The sequence below is a fragment of the Limanda limanda genome, chromosome 17, assembly GCF_963576545.1.
Source record: "Limanda limanda chromosome 17, fLimLim1.1, whole genome shotgun sequence".
In the NCBI taxonomy this organism is placed as follows: domain Eukaryota; kingdom Metazoa; phylum Chordata; class Actinopteri; order Pleuronectiformes; family Pleuronectidae; genus Limanda; species Limanda limanda.
In genome coordinates, this window is record NC_083652.1 from 21256663 (window position 1) to 21273847 (window position 17185).

The following is a 17185-nucleotide window of genomic DNA, read 5'->3' on the forward strand; positions in this document are numbered from 1 at the left end:
ATTAGGGTTAATATAATGTGTAACACTTCCTTTTATATGACTTGCATCCTGGAACACAGCAGTGCGACTTCAAGGCTCCCCAACTCCCGCTGTGTGAATATGGGCTATTGTGCAATATTAAATATATTTTCATTTAATTAAATAGAACTGTGTATCAAAAAAAACAACTACAAATGGAGTAAATTAAGATTGCCTAAATATCGGTACCTATAATGTATTTTTGGTGTATAATGCCAAACCTTTAGGGGTTTGAAATATAGCTGGAATTAACGTTCATGTGTGACCAACACTGTGCTATACAAACAAAATCAGTCTATTGTATATTCCTATGATTATTTGACTCTTTTCGTCCCACAGCAAAACACTCTCACTTTAAACTGTTGGGTTACAATAATTATTTCCAATCAATTATCTCCAACAGGCGGCGGTGAACATAATCCAAAAGTCTGAGTGCTCCCGTGGTCCTGACCGCAGGAGGCCGAGTCCTGGTCCTTCTCAACACAGAAAAGCATTATTATTATATTCAGATGTTTTACAGAGTTTTTATTTTTATTGACGTTTGGGGCATCTGACTGCGGAGACCTTCCTCGAGACGGTGCCTCATACTGTAGTGAAACACTGTTGATGATTTGCACACTTGGTTCTTTATTTCAGTTCTATGATGAAAGAGAGAAAGAGAGAAAGCTGCAGGTATGGCAACCAGGGAAACGGATACACAATCTGATTCTATTGTATGCAGAAAAAAACAAAACAGCATTCAAGTACAGTTTTAAGACAATAACCTGTGTTCAGTGCAGCGTCGCTTTGAGTCGGTCATCCCACAGATCATTTAATTTATGAATTTAAAAGACAATAAATAAATAAGTAATGACACGCCAGGCTTCCTTGCTGCTCCTCTCATCGGCTGCCTCGGTCTATCTGCTTAACACGAAGCTGGCATTTTATTAAGACAGTTACGACTTTAATGGTTGAAGCCAGAAAACAATGCTTGGTGAGCGTTGTAGAAGATGCTGTTTTCTAGAATCGGACCCTTTTTAAACAGTCGTGGGTGGTGGTGATGGTGTTTGAAGGCGGAGGCGCTTAAACATGATTTGTCTCTTAATTCAAGCCGTATCTGAATCATACAAATGGTGGGAAAAGATTATTTTATGACCTGAAATATAACTAGGTGTTGTCACTCCCTGATTATCACCACCACGCACTCCGGTTGATAACGACGGACTGTGTTGTCTAAAGTTACCATATCTGTCCGAAGCACTTTTCTCAAGCCAAACTGGGTCTGTATCTGTAGAAGTGATGGCTGTGTTGCTCAGCATCTCCCCCCCCCCAAACCCTGGAATGAAGTATCTAAACATGTGAGATCCCCCCCACTCGCGTCCACAGTGCCGGCTGCACGTTCACTTTATTTTTGTGGCACATTAGCTTTGTTTAGGTTGCATTTCATCAGCAATAGAACGACACCAGAAGGGACGGATCCGGGGTGTCACGTCAACGTGCCAGTCATAAATGTTGAATGTCATCTTTATGCATTTTTTTTTTACATCTACGTATTGTCCACAATCTCATACATAATGTATTCTATTCCAGTTGTGCCGAATGCCTGGGTCTGAGGTGTACACACAAAAAGAAAGACATTCAAAATAAGACACATCTCACATATTGTACGAATGTTATATCAACATGTAGCAGGTAGCTTGACTTGAATTACTACTGCTGCATGGACGGCTCCTTCCCCCTCTCTACGCTTCTGCAGCTTAAAGTGCCAATCCCGTTCCTTGTCACTTTGCCTTTTTACGTTCTGCAGGAAGAGAGAACTTTGCTGTCGTATTTTTTTGTACAAGCACTTGAAGGGATGCAATCCGGGGTGATGGTCTCTCTCTCAAATTTGCCAAAGAGATACTTCAGAGCCCATTGGCTATAAAGTGGCAGACACATTTAAGAGAAGGTGAGGTGGGTTGTTCTATGCACCAGTAGTAACATCATCGCTGTTTCCATTTCTCCCTCACTTATGGCTATTGTACTATCCCAAACAAATAAATCCAAATACTTTTTCCCCTCCTGTGTCTGTAATTTATCTGTGTGGTTAAAGAAGTACAAGTTGTTTTGTAAAAAACATAAAAATAAAGTATTACATAAATAAAATATGAAAACATGACAGAACACATAAAAGTATGAAGTTTGTGCCCATTTAGATTTATTTTGGACAGGATAATTTATATGCACTTTCTGTACAGTAACAGATATAATACAAACAGGGACCAAGGTGAGAAATGGACGAACAGAAAGCTATATAAAAAGTAAAAAATGCATTGGAAACTTGTTTCCCCGAATGAGCTGTGTAATAAAAGCGCGATCATATCAGTCAGTGTAAAGGACTCATCCATGGGAAATTGATTTTCATGATTTAAGTGTTGAATTATTGCAGGCTAAAGAGGAACTTGAGTTCATACATCCATACACATTCTTGCTTTTCCACAACTTATCTTACTATCCTCTCACACATGCATAAACAGCTCTGCCTCAAGCTCCTCTCCCGGATGAGTTTATAATACTGAGAATGATCATAAGCTGTGATAATACTGTACCTTATCTGATAAGCTACCACTCCCGCAAAGCTAATTATCTAAAAACAAAATGACCCACTATGTACGCGCTGTATCTCAGAAAGTGACATTACAAGCAAACACAAAAGGGCAAATAATCCCAGCTTCCAGAATGAGTTCTGTATGGAGCCCCGAAAAGAAAAGTAAAAGTAAAAGGCACAGTTCCCACATCTGGGTGTACTGTATCACAACTAGTAAATATAAAGTGAGCTACTATATCACTTAACAAAAGCAGAATAACAGTTTACTCAGCAACTGTCTAGTTCTAGCTTCCTGTGGCAGTATCCAGTCTACACTTTGTGTCTTCAGTGCATATAACAGTGATTCACTGAACCCACCGTGTTATATTCACCCTCGAGCCTCACTTAAAACAACTACTGCAGAGTGTGCCTCCACTGCTCCTTAATGCAAGTAATCCTAAAACATAATTTACAGTGTTAAAGAAAGAAAAAAAAAAATCCCATAGTAGAAGTGCAGATAAATAATATTGTGAGAGCATCGCTAGTACAAAACCTATTCGCCATACCTCATCCACAACTGGTGTGATCTAAATAACTAATAATATCTATACCGCCACACTTGAATGTTCAGGCTCAGACATTCAGTCTGTTGAAGCAAATTAATCACGACCGGAGAACTGACCGGAAATTCTCAAGAGTGAATTACCACAGCAAATAAACTAGGTTCTTAGTAGAGTAAAATGTCCAGTGAGGAAAGTTTTCTTTATTTTTTTTCTCCCAATCACACAACTTCAAAACATGCCAGCGTCGGCCCCATTCCTTTCTCCCCTTATAGGAACAAGGGCCCATGGGTGGACAGAAAGGAGACAGCAGGCCGCTAGTAGAAGATGGGTGCAGATCGGTCGTCATGGAAGGTGGGCCGGAGGTAGACCTCCAGGGCGCGGTCACTGTGGGGAGAGGAGGGGTGGGGCAAGGAACAGGGACAATTAGGTTGCACACGGTACAAAGTTAAGAGAGAGAGAGAGATACACGCTCAGCTACACAAACCCACACCCAAGGAAGTCTGCCCTCTAAAGGTTTTGTTTCTTTAAAGCAAGTTCAGCAAACGGCGGTGGCAGCTTGTGTGCGTTTGAGCAAGCATGTGGTGAGAAAACTGTCAAATTAGAAATAAAGAAGAATAAAAACAGGCATGCATGGCAGGGTTAGTGTCTTCTCTGCATAAGGACACAGATCAAATAAAGTCATCGCTAATTCCTTTACAACCCAAGGCCTGCTGGACTGACTGAAATCAAACGCTGCCACGTCCACATAGAGGGACAGAAGAGACTCCCCCCCCACCACCCCCCCCCCCCAGCATCCTACTGCAGCCAGACAGCCAATGACAAGCACAGAGAACCAGGCGGCAGTAGAGGAAAAGGAGAACCGATTGGTCGGCTGAGAGGCAATGGAGGCTGGTGACTTACGGAGGTCCTGTTCCCTCAGAACTGGGACAATTCTGGACCCAAACTGGAAAAAGAGAACCTTTGGGTTTGAATGGCTCATCTCACAGATCATGCACGGCTCACATTTTGTTTACGACACTGAAGGTTAGTCTGGTGCAAGACGACGAACACATAGGTTGATAATACCAACTTGTGACTGAGATGAGGGATGGGGGGGGGGGACAGCAGGGACACACTTCATGCTCCACGTGCAACGTACAGCGCCGTATGCTCATTTTCAAATCTAAAAACCACGTGGTAGTTCAATGACAATGCAATGCAACCGACAGGCAGGTGTTCAGAAGTACCGTCCGCTGAAAGGAGGGCAACGGATTCTGTTACACAACTCAAAACACACGAGCCAGAAGATCGACAATACGACCAAAAGAGGAGGCAATGCAGGCGGATACACACAGTACACACACGTTCCACAGCACACCACACACACACACACACACACACAGTTTTCTTTCACAGAGCAGCACAGATGCTATGGGGGTTACTGGGGGAACAGGGGTGAGGGTGAAACATGCTGAGGTGAAGGGGCGGAGAGTTTCAGACCTTTGAAAAGTTTGAAACAAGGAAGTAATTCAACAAAACGTCATGTCACTGACAGAACAGACTTCTCGTCAGACCAAACTGTTTATTAATATATAGAGATATGTTTTATTTAGAATACCTTTGTAAAAACTCACCATACATTCAAGGTCAATTTTTAGTAATCACATTTTCTGGTTTCCCTCCACAGCATGCATAAGATAAACAATTCAACTAATCAGTAGTTTTTCTCATCGTTTCTGCAAATATTGTAATTTTTTTTTCATACAAGGACAATAAGTTAGATTTTTTTAAAGAAAAGACCAAAAACAAAAAAAATAAATAAACTACAAATTCACTCAGGGAATACAATCATAAATAACAGTGAGAGCTGCAAAGAAAAGCTGTGGTTTTGTCGTTTTCCCCTAAAACTAATTCACAGCTGTAATTGAGGATACTCAACAAAATGATCAGAGACCCCTCCCGACTCACTGTAGCTTCAGGAAACAGAGCAAAGTGAACGAATGAAAATGTGTTTTATTTCATCTGTTCTATACTGGCAGTTAATTCAACCAAGAATGTGAAAAAAAAAAGAAAAGTGGGGCCTGAGGGTGTCAAATTGAATTAAAATTGTAATATTAGAACATGTTTTGCAATGATCATAATACAGTGCAATTTGGAGGACTGACGGAAACAATTTATAATCTATATATATGTGTGAATATATATATATTTATATACATATATCTATACATATACTGTGAATTGTTGAAGCTCAGTTAGAAAATTTGCTTCGTTGCACAGAAAGTATGGGTTTCGATAGTAAAGAAAAGAAAAGCAAAGTAAGGCAGATATGACACACACCCCCTCTGGACAGAAAATCAAGTCTAGCACTGACACGAGGAAGCACAGCGCCACCTACGGGATCTCTCAGAACAGAAACACAGTAATCTGCTGCACAGCCTTACTTTGAACAAAGCTTTTTTTGAGCGTGTGTGCACATGTATGTGTGTGTGTGTGTTTGTGTGTGTGTGTGTGTGCGTGTGCGTGTATTGGGTGGGAACTTGATAACACATCGCCCACGTGTGCTTAAAAAAGGCCATTCAGCCAGTGGCTTTCAGTACAATGACATTGAAGTCTTTTGGCACTTGTACAGTACATGAACATGTCCTTTAGTTTGACAAAATGACACAACCATGTACATGCATGAAGGACAAGCAGTAGCAAAGGCAGTCTCTTGAGAGATCAGTCCGTGATGGTGGACTGTGATCAGAGATAAAGAGTATTCAGAGTCCGTATCGCTGCATGCCGAGCAGGTAGGGCCCGCTCTGGCTCTCTCGCTCAACGCAATCCTCCACCCACCAACCGCTACTGTCCGCACCGACGCCGCCAGCAGCAGCACCCAGGACGGACGGAGGGAGCAAAAGGAGGGACCCGGGGAGGAAGAGAGGACAGAAAGGAGGGATGAGACTGGCCTCTTCCACTTGGAGAAGGGGTGTGTGTGGAGGCAGAGGACGAGAGGTGGAGACAAGCGGACAGGAGGAGGGAGGCTAAGAGGAGGGAAAAGATGGGGAGGAAGAGGCCCCTGTGCTATCCGGAGCTGTCTGTGTCTGTCTGTATGTCTGTTCTCACACAGTCGAAATCAATTTGCCATCAGGACTGTCACTGTGGAACAAAGAGAGAAGGAAGCTTGCCAGGTCGGACACACTCAGAGAGAAATGGAGAAAGACAAGACAGGCACAGGGAGGCAGGGTGGTGTTTAGGAAGCAACCTACAGTTACAACTCCAAACACACCCGCCGTGACCAGGAAGATTGGACTTCCAATTCCCTCATCAACATGTTTTTTTGCCCAGATATGGTTTCTGATTGGATGTCGTTGCCCTTATTGAACCAATTTAGTGAAAATTTGGAAATGACAAATGTTTTTTTGTCATTAAAACAGTTGACTAATTAATGTTGATGAGAAAATCATCAAGTCATCTCCTGAGCTGGAGGCACGTTGTGTTAGATTAGTCTGTTGGGGGTGAATACACCCTGCAGGACAGTGTTGTCTCAAAAATACTGATACACAAAACCACACACACACAAACATACGCGCGCACACACACGCGCCCGCACACACACACATAAACACACACACACACACACACAGAGAGCAGACAGGAGTGTGCGAAACAGCTACATGTGGATACTGGTGCCCAAAGCCCCAGACTGATGATTGATGAAGTCAGCATGAGGTCTACTGTCACAACAGGTACTCAAAACAAAACTGCGCAAACACACAACCCACCTCTCTCTTCTCTCTCTCTCTCACACACACTCTTTTGCACGAGCACACACAATTCTACACCCTGATTGGACAGAAACGGGCCCAGGATACATCTGACCCCTGACCTTGCACGACCCTGGTGAGTCAGCAAGGACTTGATGGGATTACAGTTAAATGCCCTGTATGGGTCACGAGGGCTCTGGCTATAACCTGAGACACTGACCCGACTAGACTGTATTCAGTGTTACGTCAAAAAAAAAACACTGAAAGAGCAAAGAAGACAAAGAAGACGGTAAAAAGATATTCAAAAAGAAAACACTGAGCATACAAATGACGAGGTCGGAATAATTAAATAAAATGGGGAGCCTGAGATTAATTATAATCTTTGTGAATTCTGAACTGATTAGTTGATCGAGAGGAATTCAAAGACCGACAGTTTTCATCTTATTCAAGTTTCTATGATTTGCTCATTTTCTTGTGAGTGTTCAACATCTTTGGATTTTGGACTAAGTGTCTGACAGGTCTTATTATTGAAAAACGACTACGGGAAAACAGTGTTAAATCAAATACAAATAATAATAATGAAAAAAAGATCAATAGCAAATCATAAAAAACAAAGATAGTTGCAGCCTTACTCCTGTAAATGTAGGTAAGTCTACTTCATATCAGATGCTGTGTCGGACTATATTATACCAAAGCATCACAATGTCTTACAAATATTAATTGTATCCATAAAATACTATATTAACAGCTCTTAAAATACTTTATAAGGTGAAGGAGACATGATGGAGGGAAAATACTGATTTAAATTCAAGGAACAAATCGGAATTTATTAAAGATTTAGTTCTGTAGTGCTGTTTTTTTTCTTATAAACTAATATTTTCTCCACCAGTTCAAAAGCCTTCATCGTCCATTCTGCATGCAGCTCAGGTAAAATGACATTTGTCTGAGGCTCTCGTGTCTATTACTTAGCAGATTTCAGTTCTTCCACCCGACTACCCAATTTAAAAAACGTCAGATGGCAGCAGCAGTCATACAGTATCAATCTTTTCTAAGATGACAGGGCAGAGGAGGCACTTACCTTGTGGCAAAGCGGCCGTCATAATCCTCAATAGCAGGCTGAAAAGATAGAAGTAACGTCAATTTGTGTGTTTGCATGCTGTACTTACATACAACCACTAGATGGCAGCAGAAACTGAGCAAAAGTCTTATCTTATTATGAGATGCTGCAGGATTACTCATTTCAAATTATGCAACATAAGTCTAAACCAGATCGGGGGGCCGCAAATTAACTGAGCGAGAGTAACTAGTGTAGAGATTGTATTATTCACGGGTGACGAAGTGAAGTTGGACCTACCTGTGGGGCAAAGCCTGCCATGCTGTAGGGCCGTGGGCGGGTCTGTGCTAAGCTCTGTGCCAGCAGCCGGGCGGTCAGGCCGTAGTCAGGTGTGGGCAGCGATCCGTCGTTCTCCAACAAGTTCCCTGTGCTGCTACTTTTCCCGTGGTGCAAACTGGGGGAAGAAACAGAAGGCGTCAGACTTGGACTCGTTTTTGGAATCATTAAGTCGACAGAGTGCAACATACTTCACTCTGAGCTTCTCGCTGTCGCTCTCGGGCAGCACGCGCGTGTAGGAGAACGGGAACCAGCCGCGCCTGAGAAGAGAGTTAAGACCTTGTCAAACCTTTCGCTGCACTTAATGTAGAACTAATGTTTATGCATCTCACTCTGAGTGGATTCAGGCCCAAAACTGAATTAATGAATAAATCACTTACATCTTGTTCTTCTCATTCTCCCCGTAGTGCCAGCCGTCCCGGGCTTCGGGCACGAGCAGGGTGATGACGTCGCCCTCGGAGAAGCTGAGCAGGGTGCCGTTGTCCCCGGCGGCGTGGGAGAAGATGGCCTGGACACGAGCGCGCCCATTCTTCTCCAGCCCTGCAGCCATGGAACTGGATCTGGGAAGGGTCCGTGTCTCACCTGAGGGTTTTGCAGACACAACGGGCAAAGACAATGATTAAAGCAATTAGGAGTTCATCGAATGAGAGTCCCAGAAACTCTAGTCTACGGTGATAAGTAATATTCATGGGTTAGGGTAGACGTGGGCAAAGTACGGCCCGCGGGCCTTATACGGCTCGTTGGGCTTTTTAATGAGAAAAAAAAATGAATTTTTTTTTTTTTTTTTAACTAACAATTTAGTAGCACTTAAATGGCACGTTCTTATAGCACTTTGTAGTTTTGCTTTATTTGTTAAGAAATCATACTTTCTTGATTCTTGTTGTTCTGGGTTTGAACCCTCGGGGTTGAATGCACTTATTGTAAGTCGCTTTGGATAAAAGCGTCAGCTAAATGAAATTTGCCCGGGAGTGTGGTGTATCGGGCTCGAAAGGGCACATGATCTCCCTTCACTTTTTCCCTTTGCCCTGTGAGCCCTTCTGTAAAATGAGCGGATCAAGTAAACGAAAAGTGGACAATGAGTGCCGAGTGTTTAACACGGAGTCGACAACAAAATACTTTTTCACTGAAGTCCAATCGAAGGCTGTATGCCTGATATGCCGAGAAACTGTCGCAGTTTTCATGGAGTACAACATCAGCCGCCACTTTGCTACGAAGCATGCTAACTACGCTAGCAAGCAGTCAACGCAAGAACGGGTGGCTGCAGCTCAGAGGTTGGCGACTAATTTACAGACTCAGCAACATTTTTTTTCACAGACAAACTGCGATTAAAGAGTCATCTACCAAGGCATGTTTTTTGGGGGGCATTCAAAATAGCAAAGGCTAGCAAGCCTTTCTCTGAAGGCGGGTTTTTGTTAAATGGCCTTGCAAATAAGTGCTTTGCTACTTGGTAAAGGCCAAATCCTTTCATGTAATGGTTTTTCCATGTCATTTATATTAGTTCAAAAAAAACACTCCATTTATCTGTTCCTGGCTCGGCCTCTCTAAATTTTAGAACCCATTGTGGCCCGCGAGTCAAAAAGTTTGCCCACCCCTGGGTTAGGGCATCATCTTAAATGTGCTTTTGCATTTACCTCCTTCTGATAACTTACCCACAGGGTTCTTATTCTTGGCGGGGGCAGGCCTGCGCACAGGGAGGGTGTTGGAGTAGACATCGCTGACCTGTCTCTGAGGCTGAGACTGGGGCGGACCCTGTGCCTGAGTCTGAGGGGACGAAGGCCGGACTTGAGCCACGGACATCGTCCCTGCATCTGTCCAAAACTCCTCCCCATGGGCTCCTGTTGTCCCGTTGACCATGGACATGCCATCCGGGCCAATCAGCCTCTGGATAAACAAGATGACAAACAGATTAAATAACAAAATGTTTATTACTGTCTTACCCTCTTTCGATCAAACTGAAGTGATGATAAACATCTGCTGTGTTCATATCAATTCATCCTGATAAAAACACTGCAGTTGGAGGAGTGAACTCTAGTGAGAGTCTCTTCGCTGCAGATTGTAAACAGCTCATTAAGTTGAGTGGCATCTTTAAACCGAGACTAGAGAGATGTCTCCCTGATTTGCCTCTCGATGGAGGGCTGAAGGGGGGGGGGGTTCACTGACATTAGGACGGAGCTGTTTGCTCCTTCACGGTGGTTTGGTGCTGAAGAAAATTAAGGTAAGTGAAGTCAATGTACAGAGTTTAGGAAAGAAGGGGATTTCTGTATTTTGTAGAGTGTCTGATGTTATACTCAAGGCTGTCACTACAGTTAATCATCAAAATTTAAATGATATATATAGTATATATAACAGAAATTTAAATAATCATAATAATAATTGCACTTGTCGGCTCAGAAACCATGTAAAAATAGAACTATATAAATCAATAAAATGTTTTCAGGCCCAGGTGAGTGTCACTCACCGCTGGGTGCCCGAGGCCACTGCCCATGAAGACGGCCAGCTCGGGGGGCACAGGAAGCGGCACGGCTCCAGGGATGGGGTCCGAGATGACCAAGTTGGATTTGGAGGTATGCAGGGGGCTCGTGCCCCCGATGGAGGCAGAGCCCATCTGCTGGGCTAGCAGCATGGCCCTCTCTGGCAGCTTGTTGGGGTCCGAACAGGCCTGTTGCCACACTGGAATCTTCTGGGTCAGGAGGTCTTTGCCCTGAAAGGAAGAGGGAAAGGTTGAAGAAGCGAAAGAGAGAAATGAATAAAAATCCATGATTATGCAGCACTAAAGAGAAAAGAAATGGCTGAAATGGGACCAGAGGAAAACAAACAAACAGTAGGAGCTGTTTCTTTCATAAACCTTCAATTTTCCCCTTATGTTCTAGGCCCCTCGGCCCTCAGAGATATTTTCCTCACTGTGTATCCTTGACCCCTGCCCTGGGCACAGCCATGATGATATTCTGTGTGGGTGAGTCAGCGAGACGGAACACAAACACGTCGTAACACAACCATGCTGCCCACTGCAACATCTCACACGGCCAATGTATAGAAACGGAGGCAAATGCACAGGAAGGGACATGTTGTATATGCATGTATCATATTTATAAACATGCACACACACAAAAACACAGACAGTGTCCCTGCATGTGCTAATTTGTAGCTCTCACAGTGTCTTTCTCTCTCGCACACACACACACACACACACACACACACACACACACACACACACACACACACACACACACACACACACACACACACACACACACACACACACACACACACACACACACACACACACACACACACACACACACACACACACACACACACACACACACACACACAGCAGATCCTCTGGGAAAGGGTTCTTCAGTTTGCTGAAGGTGAACTCTTCCCACGCACACCCCCATCCTGATTAATGACTAGACTCCATGTTGAAAAACAAAGCGGCAGCATAGACCCCCCCTCACACACACACACACACACACACACACACACACACACACACACTCACAACCACACACACACACACACACACAGAACCCTCTTCCAGCCACATCTTCAGGCTGGCATTTCACACCCACCAGTAATCCCAGGAGACCGATGTAGTCCATTACCCAAGAGTTTTGATATTCTCGGGTAATGGATAGGCATACATCTGAAGCATACACACACACACACACACACACATACACACACACACACACACACGCACAGACACACACACACACACACACACACACGCACACAAACGTGACTGAATCCTGCTTGATAACTCTCCATTACCTTTGATGGATGATATCAGAGTGAATCTGTGGGGATTTAAAAACATTCTTCGATTCAAATCTCAGCAGTGATGCGAAAATAACGAGGAGCTGTTAGAGAAATTCTCAGTGACTGTTGCTGTTAACAACATGTAAGAGGAGTAATTTACATTTCGTCGACCTGTTCATTGCACTGAGCTTTAATCTAAATCCATCTCGCTCTAGATTCAAGTCATTGTTTTTTAAATTGAATGACCGAGGTACTTCTCCTCACAAAAAAAAAGGGGGAGACACTCGGAGGTGCGATGATGGATTACAGCTTCAGATAGGCTTGTCAGCGGGGGCATTGTCTGCAGTCTTAATGAATTTTTAAAAAGACAAGGCCCCTATGAGCGGTCAAAGCTAATGCGACTTTGAATTATACATCTCCTACTTGGCTGAACAACGGTCTACAGCAGGTGAGCTGCAAATACAACAGAGATGACTGATTTGTCTAAAACAACACAATAACACAAAGAGAATAGGTGACGTTTGATAAATTGACCGAACAGGTTTTGCCCCTTGGTGGTCAAAAGACAGACAACTGAAAAGTTCACACTGCACAGCTTCCAGTCTTGCGATGTGGAGTCTTGTAAGTCCAGAACTACATGACTTACAACGTCAACAGGGGATCACACAACACACAACCTTTTCAACCAGGAGAAACCCCCCCGGCATCATCATGTATGTCATTTTGTTCATCTTGGCGTTCGACAGGCGCCCGGACTCACCTTGCCGTGGTAGGCGCTGCTGTTCTTGGCCACGGCGCACTGGCGGTCGACCAGGAAGCAGTACCTGCGCCGCTCCTCGGACAGGGCCGTCTTGTAGCCATCAGCGATGAAGGTGTCCAGCTCAGTCTGCTTACTGCTGATGGTCTCCACAAACTGAAAGACACAGAAATAAGTACAGTTAACCGAGTGGATTCATTTGTCACACTATCTACAGATTTCCTCTGGATCATATTTATTACATGCTGAACACCATAACACATTTATGTGCACACAGCTCATGTGTCCACATAAACTGAATATGCTTTCACTATATTCCATACTGCCTAGTAAGGGTGGGAAAAATGTGATGATTCAATAGTATTGCGATATTTGGGCCACGATTCAATAGTATTGCGATTCTGCTATATATTGCGATACTGCAAGTATTGCGATTCGATTCTGCGATTTATTGCGATTCATGTCCCCCATATTATTCAAAGGCATTACAAAAAATGAGGAAAATAAGACTGCTCAACTCACTTCAAATGTCACATTTAATACATATATAATTGTAAATATTGCAATACTTTGTGCTACAGTATCGACATAATCGCGGGCGCAAAATATCGCGATACTGAACAGAATCGATTTTTTCCCCCACCACTACTGCCTAGTGTCGATGCATCCATCCTAACAAGATATAAATCATTTGTATACATTTCTCCTTCCTTCCTTAAACTATTTTTTGTTTAATCTTATTGTTATGCAATAGTACATTCTTTTTTTATGTCAATGCACTTCATACTGTGTGTGTGGTTGTGTATGTGACGCATACAAGTTGAATTTGAAAAGACAACATTCACACGTTTCATATGGCTGATTATTTTTGATGAACGGATTTTCTGGTGGGATAAATAAAAAGAAATTAGTCCTCATTTTATTCGAAATTCAAACATCCATTGGAACGTGGTGGGAAAAAGTTTGTTTTTTGACCATATGAAGTAGTTAGTCTCCTGATCCAGCAGAGGGCGATCACTTTCAGCTTGCCTTACAGCATGCCCTCTTGACCCCTTGTCGGTAAAGCCAGCCAGTATTGTTACATTGTTTTGCGATGACAGTGGAGCAAGCGAAGCCGTCCCGAGCAGACGATGAAATTTTGGGTTCTACGCCGCAGACATCAAAGTATCGACTGTTTGTCCAAATTGTCCCATGCAAATGCCTTATCACAAATCCGTGGGCCCAGCGTCCAGAGGAATGTCAGGTATACAACCTTGTCCAAGTTGCACGTCCTGCGAATTTCTTTCGAACTTGATTTCTGGAAAAACTGACACGACAAGACACGCAAAACCTCAAAAAGCCCCTTAGTCACCTCAAGTAGATCATTGTTCAGAACGTCTGGACAAGGAAAAGGACCCAGCTTTAACATCAACGAGTCCATTCTGTAACAACACTCTGCTTCACATTCACACAGTTACTCACATATCAAAACTCGGAGCTTCTCAGCAAAGGACCGTCTTGTACTGCCAATCGCTGCACAGCTCCAGTGAAGCAGTTACAGGTTAAGTGCACCGCGCCAGTGATAGTTAAGCAAGGAGAGAGTCTTACTCCGGAACCTTGCCTGGCCAGATTCTCTCTGCCGAGTGCTTACGGAGACGAGCCAATTAAGGCAAGAGATCCGGCGGTGGGGTGGAGGAACAGACTTCGGACAATAACGGATGAGAGGTGTATTGATGTGGGTATGAGAGTGGGCAGCAACGACAGAAAGAGAGAGAGAGAGAGAGGTAGAGATCCAGAGCTGTCGGTTTGTCTTAGTAAGAGCTCTCTAAAAAAAGAGAAATGTCACCGGTAAATGTCTCACTGAGTTCACTGAACACACACACACACACACACACAGGTCAGTGACAGTGGAGAGAGAAGCCACAGGAAGCCTTATTCTGAAGAACAAAATGTCATTTAAGGTTTTTTTTGTGTCCGTACACGTAATTACCAAGCTGGTAGCTGAAGGTTTTAGATCCCGTAGCCTCAAAGTAGGTCGACTGACTGGGTCCAGTTTCATGGCTTTAATTCTGTAACATCTGCTGATAAAAACTGACCTAGAAAAGAGGGTTATATTTACCTCTATTGATGTATATAAGACTGAACTTTTCCGGGGGTTATTCACAGGTTTCAAGGGGGTATAACTTTCCCACATTGAATCAAGTAACCACACCTACCAAGGATAAGTTTCTTGTGGTATATGGAAACACCAGACTCGTTGTGTGGTTAAGTATAAAAGACCCTTCAACCTTGTATTTTTGAGATTTGGCTTTAGAATTTTTTGATTTCAGGTCACTTGTGTTCTCAAAGCAATAGAGTAGAAGGTTTTTACATTTCATACATTCCTCAGGGAGTCATTTCCTCCGCCAAGGAGATTATCTTTTCACCCAGGTCCGTTTGTTTGTTGGAGCAAGATTATGCAAATACTACAGGATGGATTACCATAAAACTTGGTGGAAGGATGTGCTATTTCTAGAAGAACCAATTAAATGTTGGTGAGGATCAGGATCAGGGGGCAGATCCAGGAATTATCTTTCTATCACTTTCCTTAACATTGTGATACGAGGGATATCTTTGACTTTTCCCGGATTTGCCAGAAAATAATTCATGGTTCTTGATGAAAAAAAAACAGACATATTTAGGGGTCTGATGTGTGCAATTCGGTGTAGATCCAAATTAAAACCTGGATATTGTGAATTAAAATGAGATTTCATAAAGAGGACCTAAAGGAATGCACTCTACTGACTGCCATTCTAGGTATGGTACAAATGTTAGGCCTTGTATGTAGACATTTGACTTGAGAATTAAGGATAATTGTTGTTTCACTTAGTGGCAGAAAATAGAAAATTGACCTGATCACAAATTCCATTCAGTTTTGTTCTCACATTATTAGAGAGAGAGAGAGTTTTACATTTTCCCACATTCCTCAAAGACTCATTAAGTTTGTTAAGCCGGTGATCAGTTCCTGTGGTGCCATCACACAGTGCGGATGTATTTCACTTACTAACCACCAGAGAACAGCACTTCCTTCACTGCCAGCAGCCAAGAAGTTACCTCACTGGTATTCCAGGGACAAAGTGGATTAACTGAACACAAACATTTTGAGGGATGGCCTTTCTGCATCCGCTCTAGAAGAAATCCATGAGGCAACTTTTCAAGGATAATGGTTCTAGGAATGCAGCCGGACCTGACTCTGTTCTTTCTGTTCACCTTAAAATAAAATGAACTTCTTATGCCACTGGCCCAGTACGTTGCCCTAGCTCTGCACATGCAAGCAAAGTGTTCAGGGAAAGGCTCGAGCATCTTCTCAGCAAGGTGGGTCGTGAAGGCAGCAACAAAGTTATGCTACTGTAGATAGGTCGCTGGAGCTGCCATCTTTTTTTCTCCCAGTCTTTTTCTATCCTGTGAAAAGGTTACCATGGAATGTGATGTTGTTTTGGTGTATGCATACTGCAGAGAGCGAAAAAAAAAGACAGAAAGAAGGGAGAACAGAGGATAGAGATATGCCAGAGGGACACACACGGCTAGTTCGGTTTGTGAATGGGTCTTTGGTTACACATGACAACCATTTAAAAGTCTACAACAAACTTGGCTGCCCCTGCTCTATCTCTCTCCATCTCTCTCTCTCCGCGGTGGAGTGACCCTTTTGGGCTTTTTTTTTGTTTCTTTTTGCAGCCTCTGACTCACAGTCTGCAGGCCCACCCCCCCGGGCACCTCGGAGCCGAGCTAATGGGAGCGACTCAACCAGTGCGCCCTCTCCTCTTGTCAAATCCACACGGCCCAATTCTCCAACCATTGCAAAGGTCACCAAAGAAACCCAAGACAATGAGTGCGGTGGGAAAAGCCCCGGCAGACACCAGTCACCATTATGTCAGAGCGACCTCAGGTTACATCGCAGCAGGAATGACTCATTTGGCAAAGGTTATGAATATAAATGAAACCTGCGGCACGTCAGTCCAGTTCTTACACTCTGACTTTAAGTGATCGGCCGTGTGTGAGTGTGTGTGTGTGTGTGTGTGTGTCTGTGCACCCTTACACACCGACACAGATTTTGATTCATTAAATTCCAATTTGTTTCATAAAAATACAGGCAAATGTAGCCAACGTATAATTATTCAAATAAACAACCTTTAATGTTGTCATCATTTAGATATTCCGAACTCATCCTTCAGTCAGACTCACACTTGTCATTGGCTTGCAGATACTTGGATGACACCACACCAGCAGTATGAAGACAGTGTCCCATTCACTTCAATTGTTTTGGATGTGGCTGCAGCGCTGTTTATCCCTGAGACTCCAGAAGTGTTTATTGGACTCAAACACTTCACCCACCACCTCCATCGGCCTAGTGGTGAGTAGATAATGAGTGAATTTGGATTTTTCTCTGAACTATCCCTTTAAGAC

At 43.4% G+C, this 17185-nt stretch overlaps 1 protein-coding gene across 1 annotated transcript in view; it reads right to left on the minus strand.

Annotated features, from left to right (window-relative positions):
• Nucleotides 1–2172: 2172 nt before the first annotated feature.
• Nucleotides 2173–17185, minus strand: part of baiap2a (BAR/IMD domain containing adaptor protein 2a) — a 54406-nt gene continuing 39393 nt past the window's right edge. The window contains exons 7-15 of the mRNA XM_061089589.1: nucleotides 12767–12919; nucleotides 10703–10945; nucleotides 9894–10125; nucleotides 8625–8826; nucleotides 8436–8504; nucleotides 8209–8362; nucleotides 7933–7970; nucleotides 4027–4069; nucleotides 2173–3510 (exon numbers count right to left, since the gene is read on the minus strand). Coding sequence (XP_060945572.1) covers nucleotides 4042–4069; nucleotides 7933–7970; nucleotides 8209–8362; nucleotides 8436–8504; nucleotides 8625–8826; nucleotides 9894–10125; nucleotides 10703–10945; nucleotides 12767–12919 — 1119 coding nt within the window. The 3' untranslated portion in view covers nucleotides 2173–3510; nucleotides 4027–4041. The remainder of the gene's footprint in view (nucleotides 3511–4026; nucleotides 4070–7932; nucleotides 7971–8208; nucleotides 8363–8435; nucleotides 8505–8624; nucleotides 8827–9893; nucleotides 10126–10702; nucleotides 10946–12766; nucleotides 12920–17185) is intronic.